At 43.0% G+C, this 17,666-nt stretch overlaps 2 protein-coding genes across 9 annotated transcripts in view; one reads left to right on the top strand and one right to left on the bottom strand.

Annotated features, from left to right (window-relative positions):
* ATM (ATM serine/threonine kinase) overlaps positions 1 to 1,442 on the bottom strand; it is a 191,004-nt gene extending 189,562 nt beyond the window's left edge. For 4 of the 6 annotated variants that reach the window (XM_033947802.1, XM_033947805.1, XM_033947806.1 and 1 more), the window contains exons 1-2: positions 1,306 to 1,442; positions 715 to 886 (exon numbers count right to left, since the gene is read on the bottom strand). The gene's annotated coding sequence lies outside the window, so the exon portion shown is untranslated. The other 2 variants (XM_033947803.1, XM_033947804.1) reach the window with 2 other exon arrangements.
* Positions 1,443 to 1,659: 217 nt separating this feature from the next.
* LOC117362065 (protein NPAT) overlaps positions 1,660 to 17,666 on the top strand; it is an 82,198-nt gene continuing 66,191 nt past the window's right edge. For all 3 annotated transcript variants that reach the window (XM_033947810.1, XM_033947811.1, XM_033947808.1), the window contains exons 1-3: positions 1,660 to 1,816; positions 12,934 to 13,052; positions 15,448 to 15,508. In XM_033947810.1, the coding sequence (XP_033803701.1) occupies positions 1,780 to 1,816; positions 12,934 to 13,052; positions 15,448 to 15,508 (217 nt within the window). In that variant the 5' untranslated portion in view covers positions 1,660 to 1,779. The remainder of the gene's footprint in view (positions 1,817 to 12,933; positions 13,053 to 15,447; positions 15,509 to 17,666) is intronic.

Here is a 17,666-nt window from a genome sequence, read left to right as displayed (position 1 = left end):
TGGTACATGTTTTTAAATCAGCTATTTTATCTATTTCAGAGATAAATGTGACTGACACAGTAGTCCATTGGTTCTCAAACCTGTCCTGGGGGACCTCCAGCCATTCGGGGTTTCAAGATATCCCTAATTAATTTGCATGAAATAAATTTGCATATAATGGAGGTAGAGAATGACATGGGGACAAATTTGTCCCCATTCCCGCAGGAACTCATTTTCCTGTCCTGTTCCTGTAAATTCTTTTCATGTCCCTGTCCTCATCTGCATAAGCCTCAAACACTTTAAAATCATAAGTGTTTGAGGCTTGTGCAGTTAAGGCAGAGCTTAAAGGATTGGGCCAGGGACAAAACTCACGGGGATAGGACGGGGAAATTGAGTTCCTGATGGGACAAGGAAAAATTTATCCCTATGTCATTCTCTAGCAGGAGGCATGTAATCTGGTTCATGCATATTCATTAGGGATGCTTATTCATTAGGGATATACTGAAAACCTAACTAGGGGTCCCCCCTGGACAGATTTGAGAATCACTGCATAGAGACCTAATACAAATCTTTACAAAAGCTAAGACATTGTTTCTTCATCTAGCTATTATCTTCTAACAAACTGATATTGCATAATTATGCTTCACGACGTAAAAACACTGTATGCAAACTGACAAACCTATGACAACAGAGTATTTGGAGCCAAAGATCCTGAACAGAAGGTACACATCCTACCTATCAGTGGCATCCACCTAGGGCAGGGGTAGGCAATTCCAGTCCTCGAGAGCCAGAGCCAGATCAGGTTTTCAGGATATCCACAATAAATATGCATGAGATAGATTTGCATCTCAAGGAGGCAGTGCATGCAAATTCAGCTCGTACATATTTTACAGAATCAAGAGTCAACCTACGGAACCATAAGGGGAAAAAGATTTTAGAAAGAACGGCACCTTCAAACAAGAACATAACCGAGGGTCTAATTCTAAAGTCATCAAGAAAGGGCAACGTTTCCCTGCTGCATAGCCCAAAACATGGGAAAACATACGGGAGATATAAGAGAAGCCCGTTCCTTCTGTTGTAACTACTGCCAATATACAATGGAAAGAAACTGGTCCGCGCTTTAACGGTTTTCCCATAAACACCAACAGAGAAAAACTAAAACTAACTACAGTATACTCCTTTAAACCTGCGACCGATAATTCTCACTAACCACAACACGCACTAGTACTTCACTCAGAGACCACCTTATCTGCAGGAGCAGCAAAGGACCAGGTTGGTTTCCCCTCCCTTTTGCTGTTACTTTTGCTAGCGCTACGATTGCTTTACCTCTTGAGCCACTACAGCGCTCAGCGCGCGGGCAGCCCTCAAGTTCACGTGTTTGCCAAATACCCTGAGAGCCCAGCCCCTCTCTCGTACGTATTTCCGGCGCAAAGGGAAATACACGCTAAAGAGGGCAGGACCAGTGGAGCTTTCCGGATAGCTGGAGGACTGTTTGCTCTTTGCTGTTGTTATTGGTGTTTTTGATAACGGCCTTAGTGCTGGAGATACGGCCGTAACAGAATGAAGAGGAATAGACCCGGGCTTGCTGGTGTTCCGATGCTCCTTCTTGCGCTGCTTTCTTAAACCGAGATGGAGCCGCTAAGAACCAGTTCGCGCGCAAAGGGTCCGGAACTCTTTATCATTACTTCCGGGGGAGTAACCTGTAGATTTCCCCGCCATTTTGGTTCTATGGCGGAAGGCGGTGTGTTTGAGTGAATGTGAACAGTACATGTAGTCTGGGCCACGAGTATCAACAGAAGTATGTTGCTGCCTTCAGATGTGGCCCGCCTGGTGCTGGGTAAGTATTTGAGGGGTTATCCTGGAGGAGGAGAAAGGGGCACTGTTCTCCATTTTTAATATCGTGAAGAAAAAACTTGTTTGTAAAAGTGGCTTCAGACTTCCTAGTCTGATCTTAGGGTACTGTACTACTACTACTTATCAGTTCTATAATGGTACTAGACATACGCAGCGTTATACATCAAAACAGTGAAGAGACAGTCCCTGCTCAAAAGACAAACTGGACTAGAAGGTCCCTCTACCTGTATGCATAGTGTCTGGAAAAATTGGAGAAAGCCAATTGTTAAAAATAAGAGTATTGATCAGATCATAAAGAAAACATAATTTAATGGGGATCAGCCAGCATGGGTTTAGAAAAGGGATTACTAGAGCAGTGTATTGCAAGCTGTGTGCCTCCTGAGATTTTAGGTGTGCCATGACACACTGGGGAGGAGGAGAGGCACCGGCTGACTGCCTACAGGACATGCCTCTTGCGGCGAGAGGCACCTCCTGTAGGCAGCCAGCCAGCGCCTCTCTTCTCTCCGGCCCTCTTCCCTGCTGGCACCACCCACTGGTGGCTCAGGCCTTTGTGCATGCATGGACGTTGATGTCATGCATGCACATGATGTCATCACGATAACGTCCATGCCCTTCGGATGCCTAGTGCTGTAACCACTACATTTAGTTTACCATGACTCTACAAAAGTTTGCAGGAAAGTGGATTAGAGTTTCAAGAAGACGTGAATAAAAGTGGATAAAGAAAAGCTGGCTGATTGTAGTACATTTGGATTTTTAGAAGGCACTGGATACATTCCTTTATGAGAGTTTCAATAGGAAATTTAAAAAGTTATGAGTTAGGACATTTCTTGTTATCAACTTATTAAACCATAAGAAGCACAGACTAGGACTGAGGCCTGATGCACAAAAGGTTTCTTTGTAAGTAAGACTGGTTTTAACCAGTCTTACTTTTAAGGAAACTCTCCTCCTAATGCACAAAAGGCTTCTCTGTGGCTGCTACTGATTATTGGTAGCAGCCACTAAGAATCCTATGTAAATGTATTACAGGAGCTCATTAGTATTCTAATTAGCACTCCGTGTAATGTGCAGCAGGGAAACTCGTTTCCCGTGCAAAACTTAGGGTCTGAGCTGTTATAGCCTTACTTTCCTGCCAGTGTCTGAATTTTGATAGGCTCAGGCATTGACAGGAAAGTGATAGCTCAGTCCCAGTTACAGGCTTGAATTGGGTTTTCCCCTGCTGGCTCCTGCTTTTTTAATAGGCACATGAACTGCACCTATTAAAAAAACAAACAACAACCCTGCCCTCCCCTTTCTCTGACCCTTTTGTACTTTAAATTGCAGGAGGGCTGCCCACTCCCTCCTGCCACTGGGGTTCCCCCCTAAAAAACTGGGGTTGTCCCTCCCACCAAGAAAGGGCCCCCCAGTACCTTGTATTGAAGACATGCAGGAGAGATGCCCACTGATCTGAAGAAGAAGAAGGGGGTAACATTTTGAAAGCTAATCATAAAACGCATTGTTAGTCCAATAAAAAAGTTGTTATTTTATTTATGCTTATTTCTATATTTGACCTTGAAAAGTAGGCTAAAATGGCCACCACGCCATTTTGCTCAAGAATTATTCAGAAAGAATAAAATGGAGAATATATTGTAATGTTTCTTTATACATCTATGGTGTGACTGCATCTTAAATAATGTGTACAGTTCTGCTTGTCCTGGCTCTAAAGACATAGTGAAAATGATAAAAGAAATGGAATAGGTTACTTATGGAAAAGACAGAATAGATTAGGGGTCTTTACATTAAAGAAAAGATATTTGAGAGGGGATATGATAGAGAGGTAGGAAATCATGAGCAAGGTGGCTCAAATAAACAGGACACAGTTATTTATGCATTCACATTCTACCAAGCTAAGGGATGCTCCATGAAACTGATTGCTAGCAGATTTATTGGATAATTTTTTTTTTCTATCAAACTGAAATTTGGTATTGTTAGATGTCATCAAGGTTTCTAACATAGCTAGGTTTAAAAGGTGTTTGGACAAATTCTTAAAGAAGAATATACCGTATTTTTTGCTCCATAAGACGCACCTGACCATAAGACGCACCCTAGATTTAGAGGAGGAAAATACATTCTTAACCAAATTGTATACTAATATATACCCGGCACCTTTAAATTCTGTCCCATCCCCCCGGCACCTTTAAATTCCATCCCAGCCCCCCCCCCCCCACACACCCAGCGGTACCTTTAAATTGTGGTGGTTGCTGGACGGCTGCCTGCTGATTATGTTGGGGCCAGCGGTAGAAAATATATACGATAACAGTAGTAGAACAATAAAACATAAATAAAATAAATAGATAAATAAAATAAAATGGAAATAATGAAGATGAGAAAACCTCCCCTCCCAATATTAAAGCAATAAACCCTGCTGCAGAAGGATAAGTAGAATGCCTAGTGCGGGAGAAACTGGTGGACAGTTAGAACCAACGGTTGTATGCTGTGAAAAGGGAAAAAAATAAGATCAAAATAAAGATTTACAAAAAACTCTAAGAAATGTCATTAGATCAAAATGAAACCATAATGGGTGAGAACGAAACCAAAATAAATAAAAATTAACAGTCAAATAAGGCCCATTTAAGTCCAGCTTGAAATTACTGGTAGATCTGCTCAGTGCATGGACAAGGAAACGCTGTCGACTGCAAACCAAATCAGATTTCTCCTTGGTGCGACCCAGGCCGAAAATGCTTCGGTTTTCCTGCTGGGGGATGCCGACTCCAGCTGTATCGGCAGTCAGTCCCCCTTCAGCGTCAACGAAGCCCTGGCCTCTCCCCTGCTTTCTTCCATGCTGGTGGCTGCTAAGCTCGGAGGCCGATTACAACAGTTGCGCGCTGCCTCCCTTCGGGTGGAGTCCGCGTTGCTGGGATCGCCGGCATTGCTAAACTTTCTCCCCTCTCTGCTGCCGTCCCTCACCTGCCATTCTGTGCCTCTTAGATGTCTATGGCAATCTCCACTGTGTCAGCTGAGAACGTCCCGAATGCCGATCTCCCACTTTGCCCGATGAAGTCTCGTGGGCCCAGGCATTAGCACGCTCCATAAGGTGCACCCTTATTTTCACCTACTTTTTTTGGGGAAAAAAATTGCGTCTTATGGAGCAAAAATACGGTAAATAATTATTTAGATAATAAGTAACTTTCTGAGGTCTACTGCTTCCCTGGGAAGAGACTTCACGAAATGGATCTATAGAGTGCTTCTTAATGGCATGAATTGGGTACTTTCTGAGATCCAGTGTGGGCTTGATGGATTTTTTCATGTGAACTAGTATGGCATTTCTTATGCTGTTAAAGGATAGAAGGGATGTGATCAGATTTGGGAAGTTGTGGTGGTAGCTTTATTTTTGTCATCTGTCCTTTATGCTTTCCTGGCTCCCCAATGTGCTCCTATGGCTTCACTCTGAGGAATATGTGAAGTGTGTGAAAAAAAAATTAGAATTCTGCATAATTATTTGTAGTAATAATAATAACTTGGAATAAAAACAGACATGCGAAGGGGACAAAATTCAGTCAATACTTTATTGTGGAAATGTTCACACGACTCAACATAGGCTGTTTTTCAACAGAAAGCCTTCAATAGGAGCCAACCCAATATTCTATCACAGCAATATAACAGAGATGCAAAGAAAATTAAAACAACCATATTAAAAATCAAATTACAAAATATACTGAAATTATGGCTAGCTTTGACTAAGGTGCACTAGCCATTTTAGAGCATGCTAAATGCTAACGCGCCCATCGGATATAATGGACATGTTAGTATTTAGCGCACCTTAGTAAAAAGACCCCATATTAAAATGTTAAAAGATGCTTACCCAAATATCCACAAAAGTGTTTAGAGGTAACAGATGTGTTCATCTTAAGGCTGCACCTAAAATTAACAATATATACATAAATAAAACCTTTAAAAAACAATGCAGAAACAATGCAAGGGAGGCACTTATTCTTGTTCCATACCCTATGGCATGTTAGTATGTTTAATGTTAGTATGTTTCCCATGCTTCATTTTTGCATTGTTTTAGGGTTTAAAAAAAAGGTGTGTTTTTTTTAAAGGTTTTATTTATGTATTGTTATTTTTAAGTGTAACCTTATGATGAACACCTTTGTTACCTCTAAACACTTTTGTGGGTATTTGAGTAAGCATCTTTTAACATTTTGAATATAGTTTCAGTATATTTTGCAATGTGATTTTTAATATGGCCATTTTTATTTTCTTTGCATGTCTGTCATATTGCTGTAATAGAATATTGGGTAGGACTCCTGATGAAGGCTTTCTGCTGAAAAACAGTGAGTCCTGAGTGAACATTCTACAATAAATAGTTGATTAAATTTTGTCCTCTTCGCATATTTATTAAATCCCACTCTGTTCTGATTGCTTGGCTTTGTTCTTGGGTATCAGCATCTTCTTTGTTGTAATTATTTGTATTGTGGGGGAAATACATATACATACGAGATACACACACGACACCCCCCTCCCCTCCTTGAACAGGCTCTAGTCTCCCCAGTTAACCTCTTTTCAGTTGCAACTCTGTCCCTCTATCTCCCAGCAAGACCCCTAATTCTGTCTGTTCCCAAGGCTTTCCCCATACATAATACCTCCACCTCTCCTTTCTTGTCAGGCACATACCCCCACCTTTGAGATACGTGCTTGTCATACCAGGTTGCAGAGTCTTGAGCTGGTGGTTCAGTTCTTGGGCCTGTTCTTTTTAACATTTTTGTAAGCGATATTGCTTAAGGGCTGTTTGATAAGATTTGCCTCTTTGCAGATGATACCAAAATCTGCAGTAGAGTAGGCACCCCTGCCTACCTAAAACGAGAAAGGACCTAGTGATTGAGGTGGGTCATGGGTTTGGGTTCGGGCCTGCAGACATTAGGGAGTGGGCGTCCCTTCTGCCTATTGCGATTGGGTGGATGCCTCAGGCAGGCAGGGGTTCCCTGCCGCATCCGCTCAGCTGATCACAGCAGGGATTTTTTTCCCCTCGATCAGCTGAACCGGCAGGACTCCCTGAAGCCATGGCTTCAGAGAGTAGTTCCTATTCAGCTGATCGTGGATAACTTCCCCTGCCATGATCAGCTTATGGCTGCTGTGACCTGACAAAGATCCCGCGGTGGCATAGATAATCGGTGTTCTCCACAGAAATTTTTTCCAGCTGGGTGGCATGAAAAAGTAGCCGGGTGGGGCGGGACAGGGAAATTTGATGGTGGAAAAAATTAAGGGCTCCTTTTACTAAGCTGCAATAGCGTTTTTAGCGCGTGCAGAATTGCCACGCTACATGGCTAGAACTAACGCCAGCTCAATGCTGGCATTAGCGTCTAGCGCGTGCGGCAATTCTGCGTGAGCTAAGCGCGCGGTAAAACTGCTATCGCAGCTTAGTAAAAGGAGCCCTAAATGTGTACTATTTGTATTAGCTAATTATTAGTAGTTATTTTCCAATGCTCAATATGACTGCCTTTCATAAGGTTTGACACTTGTTCCATAATTTTTTATTAAATTTAAGAAGTATCCAATTCTAGAAGTGAATAATTAGATATTTGCCCTCTTTCAAATGGTATGAGCAGCGTCTCTCACACTTTTTTTTACTCTGGCACACAAACAGAGCAAATGTTTTTTGTGGCACACTAAATGCAGCAAATGTTTTTCATGGCTGGAAAAAATTTCTGGGGAGAACACTGTTGCCGTTAGTTTTCAAGGTCCAATCACGTCAAAGAATGATGCTTATCTGGGCAGTTGTATAATAAAAAGAATGGATAAGATAACATGAGAAGTGAAATTGTCATGAATCAGAGGGATACATACCCTGTAGGTCCTAAAAGCAGGCTTGTGGATTAGATATAAACTATGAAGGCAGTGGTGTATCTAGCATATGTGACACCCGAGGCCCATCATTTTTTGACACCCCCCCCATCTGTATGAAAAACATGATTTTTAGTAACAAACCACACATCACACAAGAGTGTACCTAGGAAAAGGCAGCATCTTACATACTGCAGTGAGCAGTACATCAATACACCCATTGTAAAACTAAACAAGCCAGACTAGTACAGATCAATCGTAACTGAAAACCATGTCTTTCAAACACACAGAACACAGAAAACACTTTCGCCTAGTATGGAATATGTAATCACAAACTAATCCCTCTCCCTTTTACAAAACTGTAATGTGGTTTTTAGCCATGGTGGTAACAGCTCAGACTCTCATAGAATTCTGAGCAATTACCACCATGGCTGGTACTAAAAAAATGCTCTACAGTTTTGTAAAAGGGGGGATAAAATAGAAAAACGTAGACAAAGGTTAAATTGAACCTCCAAGAAGCTGGACTCTGCATACAATGCAACACCACAGAAACATCGATGCATCTCCCCTAAAGCAAAATAAATAAATAAATAGAATTTTTTTCTACATTGTCTTTTCTGGTTTCTGCTTTCCTCATAGTCTTGTCACTCTCTTCCTCTCATCCACTGTCTACCCTCTCTCTGCCCCTTCTATATGGCATCTTCTCTCCTTGTATTCCACTTCCATCTCTCCCTTCACCCCTATTATTCTGGCATCCATCTTCTTCCCTTCCCTCCTCCAATGGTCTGGCATCTCTCTCCTCTTCTTCCCTTCCCTCTCCCACACCCTCATGGTCTGGCATTTCACTCTCTCCTCTCCCTTCCCCCCACTTCCATCAACATCTGCCCCCTTTCTTTTCCTCCAACCCAATTCCATCCAGTATCCTTCCCCCTTGTGTCTCTCTCTCCTTTCCCTGCACACCAATTCCATCAGCATCTGCCCCCTTTCTCTCCCTCCACCACCCTTCCTTACCACCCTGACCCCCTTTTTCTCCCTCCACCACCCTTCTATGCTCCTCTCTCCCTCCAAACCAGCAAGGTCCCATGATGACTGCTTCTGTTGCCTCTGGAAGATGTAAGTGACATTGGAGGGGGTGGGCTGGCAGATGCAGGGAATTGCGGCAAGGTTTCGCAATGATTTCAGCTGCCAGTCCACCCCTGCTGACGTCACTTACGTCTTCCAGAGGCAGAGGCAACAGAAGCAGTCATCGCGGGACCTTCCTACACTTCAGTGCGGCTGTCGACTCTGCTTCGGAATAAGTACGGCAGCCACGCTGAGATGCAAGTGCCATTTAGAACAGCTTGGAAGATTCTGGATCCAGCCGGCTGTGTACCCCCCTAGGGCTGGCACCCGGGGCGGTCTGCCACTGTATGAGGGGACAAAAAATAATAAAAAGAATGTATAACTTGACCGATTTAGACATGTCATACAATTATAACCACAAAAATATGTCATAAAATGTAATTCTAAACTCAAAAGACTCCAGACGAAAAGCAGACTATAGAAAGGAAACCAGAAAAGACCAAACCCATAGTACTAAGATCCAAATGCTAAAATCAGACATGTCCATTATGAAGAGACGTGTGGATCACCGCTAATTATAACGAGTGAGTCTTTAAAATATGAGACGGTAACGGAGAGCCAGACCTTGTGGACGGAAGCCAAAACCAGAGCACCGTGATGAAACTTGAATGGAAATATGAATACCTATTTATACTTTTGAGTAAAATTGCGATGCGAACATGTCATAGAAAAGAATAAATAATGTGTAAACTAAAAACCAAGAACAATATATTGTAACACCGAACTCAGAATTAATGAAATAACATGCTAAAAGAACTTAACCTCCCCCCCTAAAATAGGGCATATACATACTTAAAATGATGGCTGGTTACAAACAATATGCCTAGACTATATAGACCTAAACAGGGCAAAAGTAAAAGTATGGGAAATGAACAGCTGATAATAGAGTGTATCTTGAAAACATAAGCTGATAGTAGCTCAAAGACAAGCCAACCGGGTAAATGAAAAGTGAAACCTGGGAAAGATCTAAATTATTGTTCAAATGAGCTTCTATTAAAACCAAAGAATAAAACCACAGCACTCAGGAAAGTAAAAAAGGGAGAGTAAAATGGACTTTCCGAAAAGGTCTCTGCACTGATGAGATAAACTCGTACGCAGAATAAATGTGAACACGCAACAGTGGGGCTATGATATTTGATCCGTTGAAAGAGGCGCCAAAAAAGTGTCGGCAGTGGATCGGATGCACACTAATAGGGGAGGGGCATTGGGCTGTTAAAAAAGGCTGCTTTAATAAATAAATGAAAATACTGGTGAAAAACTAAATAAAAAACCAAAACCATGATAAAATGCCAAACCTGACTGCAAGTGGTAGTGAAAGTAGCATAATACACTTGTTAGTGCCAGAGCTGCTTAGAATAAAGAACCGTGCTGTACATGAGGAGATAAGATGTAAAGTGCTGGCCCCTCACTGCACCACTTGATAAAACTAAGGAGCGATGTTCTAGAGCAGGGGTGCCCACACTTTTTGGGCTTGCGAGCTACTTTTAAAATGACCAAGTCAAAATGATCTACCAACAATAAAATTATTAGAAAACACAAAGCACACTGTACGCATAGAAAATGTTAATTATCATTCCTATTCCAGGGTTTTTTCAAAGAGGTCAAAGCAGATGACTCTATGCACTGTCACCTCAGTACAACCATACAAAAATAGACAAATATACCCCCTCCCTTTTTACTAAACCACGATAGCAGTTTTTAGCGCAGGGAGCTGCGCTGAATGCCCAGCGCTGCTCTCGACACTCATAGGCTCCCTGTGCTAAAAACCTCTATTGCGGTTTAGTAAAAGGGGACCATAGTGTAAAATATAGACTGCAGATATAAATTCAGACTCATTTTGATCACTAAATTTAAAATAAAATCATTTTTCCTAACTTGTTGTCTGGTGATTTCATGAGTCTCTGGTTGCACTTTCTTCTTCTGACTGTGCATCCAATCTTTCTTCCCTTCTTTCAGCCTGTATGCTTCCTCTCCTCTAGACCTCATTCCCTCCCCCAACTTTTTCTTCCTCTCTCCCTACCCTTTCTTTCTCCCTGCCTCCCTTTCTTTCTTTCTCTCTCTCTTCATGCCCCCTTTCTTTTTTTCTGTTTCTCTTCTTTCCTTCTGTCTCCCTGCCTGCCCTCTTTCTTTCTTTCTCCCTGCCCTCCCCCAAGCCACTGCAACTGCCGCTGCCATCGGGGAACAGGTCACCAAGCCGCCGCCATCGGTTAACAGACCCCAAAGCTGCTGCTTCCCCAAGCTCTCCCTGCTTCAGGCCAACCAGCATTCCTCTCCCCGACGTCAATTCTGCCGTCGGAGAGAGGAAGGCTGATCGGCCCAAGATCGCGATCGACCTATTGGGGAAATACTGCCGGGTCCTGCCTTCGCGGAAACAAAGTAGGCAGGCCCCGGCAGCAAGAAGTGACCTATCTCCCACCTTAGCCCATAGCGAACGCATGCTTCGGGGCTCTAACATGTGCATGCCGGCTGCCCTTCTCTTCTCTTCCCACCCCCCCCCCCTCCCCGGACATAACTTCCGGTTTAGGAGGGAAGAGAAGGGAAGCCGGCATGCACATGTTAGAGCCCCGGAGCATAAGTTCGCTATGGGCTAAGGTGTGAAATCTCCAAGCCGTTTTTTTGGTTTGTTTTTTTTTGGTGTTGAGCAGCACCGGCAGCAGCAGCAGAATTCACAGCGGATGATAGCCGGGCGGTCATCTAAATTACCCAGGCGGACCGCCTGGCTAAAAGGCCCTAGGGAAAACACTATAGATAGGTGGCTGAAATGTAGGTTAGGGTTTTCCAGGCCTACATTTCAGCTGCCTATCTTGCCATAAATCGCAGCTAGGTAGCTGCTTCAGCCTGCATAACGTCACTTCCAGCATTGGCCACGCCTATTTAGTTGTTCCGTGGCTTAAAGCAGCTACCTAGCTACGATGCCAGCCGCCTTTTATTTAGGCGTCAGTAGGTGTTTTAACGCTGCTATGTCTGACGGTATTTTTCAATTAACTTAGTCATCGGCATGGCGCCTACCAATGCCTAAGTTTAGGTGCTGGTTATAGAATGTCCCTTTTATATGCTTTTCACATCCCTAATTTACTGAGCTGCCTAGTAGTGATTTTGATGTATATTTGGTTTTTTTTTGTTGTATAGTGAATCATAGTGATTGAACTAAATAGTTTTCTTAGTAGTTACTATGTACAGTAACACCCTTAGTTTGCCTTTCTTTATACTCCCATGTAGTTTACTAGTGGTTGCTATGTGTATTACAAACTAATGGTAGACCAGCACAGCAGAATTTACTCTGGTGCCCTGATGCTCAAAGCTTACTATGCCAGTAAAGTTCAGTTTAGATTGGTTGTAGCCAGTCTAGCTTGCAAGTTATTTTGGCTTCCAACACACAAAAGGGTTCTGTGTGGCTTTTACAATTTGTGGTAGCAGCCACCAAGAATCCTGTGTAAATGCATTACAGCGAACACCTTAGTATTAAAATGCACGGTTGTAATGCACAATTTTCCAGCAGGTCTAGAGCTAATGGTAACATGAGGGTGACATCTCAAGCTACCTGCTAGCATTTTTAAAAGCTGCATGTGGCCATATATGTGGGTTTTCTATGCCTGCAGCCCCGCACATAACAACTGAATCTAAAATCGCCCTGGAACCCCACCCAAAAAAACCTTCCAAACTCCATGGTATTTTTATTTTTGTTTGTTTTCAAAGGGGGGGGGGTTTACCCTTGCTGCTGCTTCTGCCTTATTTGAAGCTCTGGAGATCACAGCTGTACACTCTACTGGGCCTGCACACAAGAGCTGCTTTTGTGTGTTGATGCTGGGAATGTTCCGCCTCTTTTTATCGCTGATATTAGACAGTAAAAGTGTTCATATACTTTGCATGCTGTTAGTACTGGGTGATGCGCAAGACTTTAAAATCGCTGTAAAACAACTGTTTTCCACAGGTTTGCCAGAGTTCTTTGTATCTGGCTCTGAGACATTCATTTAGGATGTTCTGAAAATGCAACTGGTTTGCAGCCCTCATGAACCAGAATTTGGAGATCTTTGCTGTGTACTGGGAAATAGCAATAAGAGTGGTGTTAAAGATGTACATCTGTTCTGTATGCTGGAGTACATTTCTTTAGTGCAAAACCCTTTATTTCATCTTTCTTGTTTTGTTTGTTGCTGTTCGTAGGATATTTACAGCAGGAAAAACTGACATCTACTTGTCGGGCATTTATAATGGAAAGCTCAGACTTGAAAGAATACGCAGAGCACTATACAGATGATGGGTGTATCCCTGGCTGCATACTGGTGAGTACTCTTAAGTATTTTAAAGATTTCAGGTACATCACTCAAACATCATGACAGATAAAGCCCATCCAGTCTGCTTATCTGCAGTAACCATTATCTTTTCCTCTGTCTAAGAGATGCCACATTTGTAGCGGACACAGTCTTTGTCTCCACCACCTTTTCTGGAAGACTGTTCCTTGCATCTATCATCCTTTCTGTAAAAAAGTATTTCCTTAAATTACTCCTGAGCCTATTTTCTCTTAACTTCATCCTATGCCCACTCATTCCAGATCTTCCTTTCAAATAAGAACATAAGAATAATCTTACTGGTTCAGACTAATGGTCCATCAAGCCCAGTAGCCCGTTCTCATGGTGGCCAATCCAGGTCACTAGTACCTGGCCCAAACCCAAAGAGTAGCAACATTCCATGCTACTGATCCAGGGCAAGCAGTGCCTTGCCCCATGTATTTCTCAATAACAGACTATGGACTTTTCCTCCAGGAAATTGTCCAAACCTTTCTTAAAACCAGCTACGCTATCCACTCTTACTACATTTGGCAACGCTTTCCAGAGCTTATCTATTTTCTAAGTGAAAAAATATTTTCTCCTACTGGTTTTAAAAGTATTTGCCTGTAACTTCATCGAGTGTCCCCTAGTCTTTGTAGTTTTTGACGGAATGAAAAAGCGACCAAGATGATAAAGGAGATGAAACTCCTTGTATGAGGAAAGACTAAAAAGGTTAGGGCTCTTCATTTTGGAAAAGAAACAGCTGAGGGGAGATATGATTGAAGTCTACAAAATCCTGAGTGGAGTAGAACAGGTACAAGTGGATCAATTTTTCACTCCGTCAAAAATTACAAAGACTAAGGGACACTCGATGAAGTTACAGGGAAATACTTTTAAAACCAATAGGAGGACATTTTATTTAACTTGGAGAATAGTTAAGCTCTGGAATGCATTGCCAGAGGTTGTGGTAAGAGCGGATAGCGTAGCTGGTTTAAGAGAGGTTTGGACAATTTCCTGGAGGAAAAGTCCATTGAGAGAGACATGGGAGAAGCCACTACTTGCCCTGGATCGGTAACATGGAATAATGCTACTCCTTGGGTTTTAGTCAGGTACTAGTAACCTGGATTGGCCACCATGAGAATGGGCTACTGGGCTTGATGGACCATTGGTCTGACCAAGTAAGACTGTTCTTATGATCCCAAGCCTCTTTCCATTGCAACAGCTCTTTACTTTTTTTTTTTTTTTTTATTGTGGCCTGTGTCAGGTCAGGAAAAACTTGAACAGACACTCCATCGCATGTTGGCGACATCAATAACACGTGCTCCACATCCTCAAACCAGAAAAGCTTAACAATGAATGCTCGGAGCGGCTCCAGTCCCAGAAGGGGCCCTAAATCTTTTGAGCCCTCTCCACCTCATACTGAGGAAGTGCTGTAGGGCCTGGAAAACAGGTGTGCAGCTACTCCTGGATGTACTTTCAAGGATTTGCACCTTCCATCTTTTCAGGGATTCCAAAGATCCGAATATTCGAATTGTGGCTCCAATTCTCCTGATTCTCCAGCTGGTCCTGAAGAAAACGAACCTGGGAGTGCAAAGATTGTATGGAGGAGCTCCCTGTTTCCATTCAGTCCTCTAGAGCTGACCCTCTCTGCTCCGTCTCTCCAACACGTGACATCAAACTTTCAAACCGCTCATCAAGTTTGCTCAAGACAGTTTGCAGAATCTCCTCTTTGATTTCTCAGAGCTCTTGAAAAACAAGGCCAAAACTGTCCTCTCCCTCCAATCCTGTCTCACCCTCCTCACTATCACCGTCAGGACCACAGGGCTCCGTGGCCTGGTCTCCCGCCACCTTTTTCTGTGTAACCTTGAATGCATACATTTCTTCATAGTTTTAGGAGCTATCCCTTTTAGCAGCTTCAGCATCACTCCCATGGCACCGAGCAAACAAAACTTGAGGCATGTAGGGTGAATAACAGCAACTTTTAATTCTCTAAAAGAGGGAAGAATGCGGAGCATTTACTACCCATGTCTGCCTGCCATGCATTCCAAACTGGAATGGGCTTCTTATGTTTGATGAACTTTCATTTAAGGAGAGATCAAATTCTAATTTATTTAATGCCTACTTAGATACTGTAGCGCTTATCAATTTATCATGCTTATATAGATGCTGTGTCCCTTTTGTGTTTGCTTTTGGGAGGAAGTGGGCTACCATTAAGACATGTTGCTTTACCACAAGTCATGAATTTTTAGGACAGGGCCTCATTGTATAATGTGAGACCCTATGCTAAAAAGCACTACTTGTGGTATAATAACCCGTTTTTAACAGTAGGCCATATATGATAACTTCCCTCCTTTATCGGCGTGTATATTGCTGAGATTGTTTCTAGAGTATCATTCTTTTATTTTTTCAGTCCTTGTTTGGAAAAAACTTGACAACTATCCTGAATGAATATGTCACTATGAAAGCAAAAGGTAAGTATTCACATCCACTGGTTCCTGTACAATACAGTCTTTAAATCCTTTCTGTAGTAGTAAAATCAGTGTTTGACCTTCAGAGATATGATAATCACATATTTGTAGATCTAGTTTCCAAGTGTAGACTTAGAACTTTAAGATTAGAGCATCTTTGGAAGAATGATAAATCACTTATGCACAAGTAGTATGATGCAGTTTATCAAATGGCTGTGGCACTTGGGGGTCCTTTTACAAAGACGCGTTTTAGCGTGCGTGTATATTTAGCGCATTCTAAAACACGTAGCACACTTTAGTAAACGGAGCCCTTCATATTGGTTCCTCCTGAAATCTATGGGCCACCTCCCTTCCTAACTCTATAGATTCTTAACTAACAGTGCTGTAGTTGTACCACCAGTTTGGTGTTGGAATAAAAGTACAAAAGATAAGTCAATTCTTTACAGGTTTTAATACCTCTTACTTGGCCAACTTAATTACTGGAAAATGTTGAAGTGTCTGGAGCTATGAAAATTGCATGGCAGCACTTTCAGGAGCAACTTTAGGACTGAAGGAAGAAAGCTTATATACCTTGGAAAAAGGCACCTAGTGCAGTGCTAAGCATGATTTTATAAAAGTTAGGTGTACTATATAGAATCGCATTTGGCGTCACCTAAGTGACATTCAGTATTGCCAGGCATACCGTATTTATGCCAGGTTTTTCTCTTCCTAAATGAGAGAAAATAAAGGTGGATAGTATTATACTGTGGTACCATGGATTACGAGCATAATCCGTTCCAGGAGCATGCTCGTAATCCAAAATGCTCGTTTATCAAAGCGAGTTTCACCATAGGAAATAATGGAAACTCGCTTTGATACGTTCCCACCCCCCCCACTGAGGCCAGCAGCGCTGCTCCCCCCGAAGGCCCCGCGATCCGGCACCCCCCTCCCCCGCCATCGGGCACCCCCCGCCGCAACCTGAAGTCCCCCAGAGCCCTTTTCTTACTTTAATGTAGCACCGGCATGTCGGCCTCCTCTTCTGTGCTGGCCTTGAGCATGTGCACATGCTCAAGGCCAGCACAGAAGAGGAGGCCGACATGCCGGTGCTACATTAAAGTAAGAAGAGGGCTCTGGGGGACTTTAGGTTGCGGCGGAGGGGTGCGCGATGGCGGCGGGGGAGTGCCGGATCGTGGGGGGAGGGTGCCAGTTCGCCGGGGGGGGGGGGGGGGCGCTTGCAAACCGAGCGCGCCGATTTTGCGAATGTTTTGCTCATCTTGCAAAACACTCGCAAACCGGTGCACTCGTAAACCGAGGTACCATTGTATATAGCTTGTGAATATGTAGAATTTAGGATTAACATTTGTCTGAAAAAATGTAAGAAATTGTCTTGAGTGAGTTAGTGACAAAAGCTAGTTTAGCAGATTCCACTTTATATGGTAAAAAGAAGGCCAGTATGTGCAAATAGAAGTCATTGTATACTACAGCCCTTACAGTAGGGTTATCCAGTACATCCCACCACACCTGCGATCCACCCTTTGGCCAGAGGGTGATTGGCTCTTAAAGCTTGAAAACCCACAGGAATGTCTTATAACATAATTCTGGATTCTTTTTGGGCTTCAGGCAGTTTGGGGGGTTGACATGACTACAATACCCACATTCTTTATCTACATTAAGGTCAGCGGCCCTTTCATCAGAGTAAACATGACTTGGCAGATTTTACATTGTAACAAAGGTTTTTATATTGGAGCAGTGAGCACTGCAGGTTTAGTGATTTTATATCAGGTGGCCCTTAGATATAACATGTTTTATCCCAGGACAAGCAGGCAGGTATTCTCACTAATGGGTGACGTGATCCAATGGAGCCCCGATGCGGACGCCTCACAAGCAGTCTTGCTTGAAGAAACTCGAATTTTCGAGTCGCCCGCACTGCGCATGCGCGAGTGCCTTCCCGCCCAGTGCAGGGCGCGTCTCCTCAGTTCTTACTTTTCCGCGGAGCCGAGAAGTCCGTCTTCGAATCTCTGTGTGAAGTTTTTTCACTTGTGCCTTCTAAAGTCCGCAGTTTTGGGTTCTTTTTCTCTTAATTGCCGATTTTCGTCGTTCTTTATTGTTTAAAAATAAAAAATAAAAAAAATTTCTTCCATCCGTTCAACCGGGTAGGCCACGTGGCCGAAGCCCCGCAGCT

This window comes from Geotrypetes seraphini, chromosome 6 (assembly GCF_902459505.1).
Source record: "Geotrypetes seraphini chromosome 6, aGeoSer1.1, whole genome shotgun sequence".
NCBI lineage: Eukaryota > Metazoa > Chordata > Amphibia > Gymnophiona > Dermophiidae > Geotrypetes > Geotrypetes seraphini.
The sequence above is the reverse complement of the archived record's forward strand: the minus strand, read 5'-3'. Positions and strand labels throughout refer to the sequence as shown.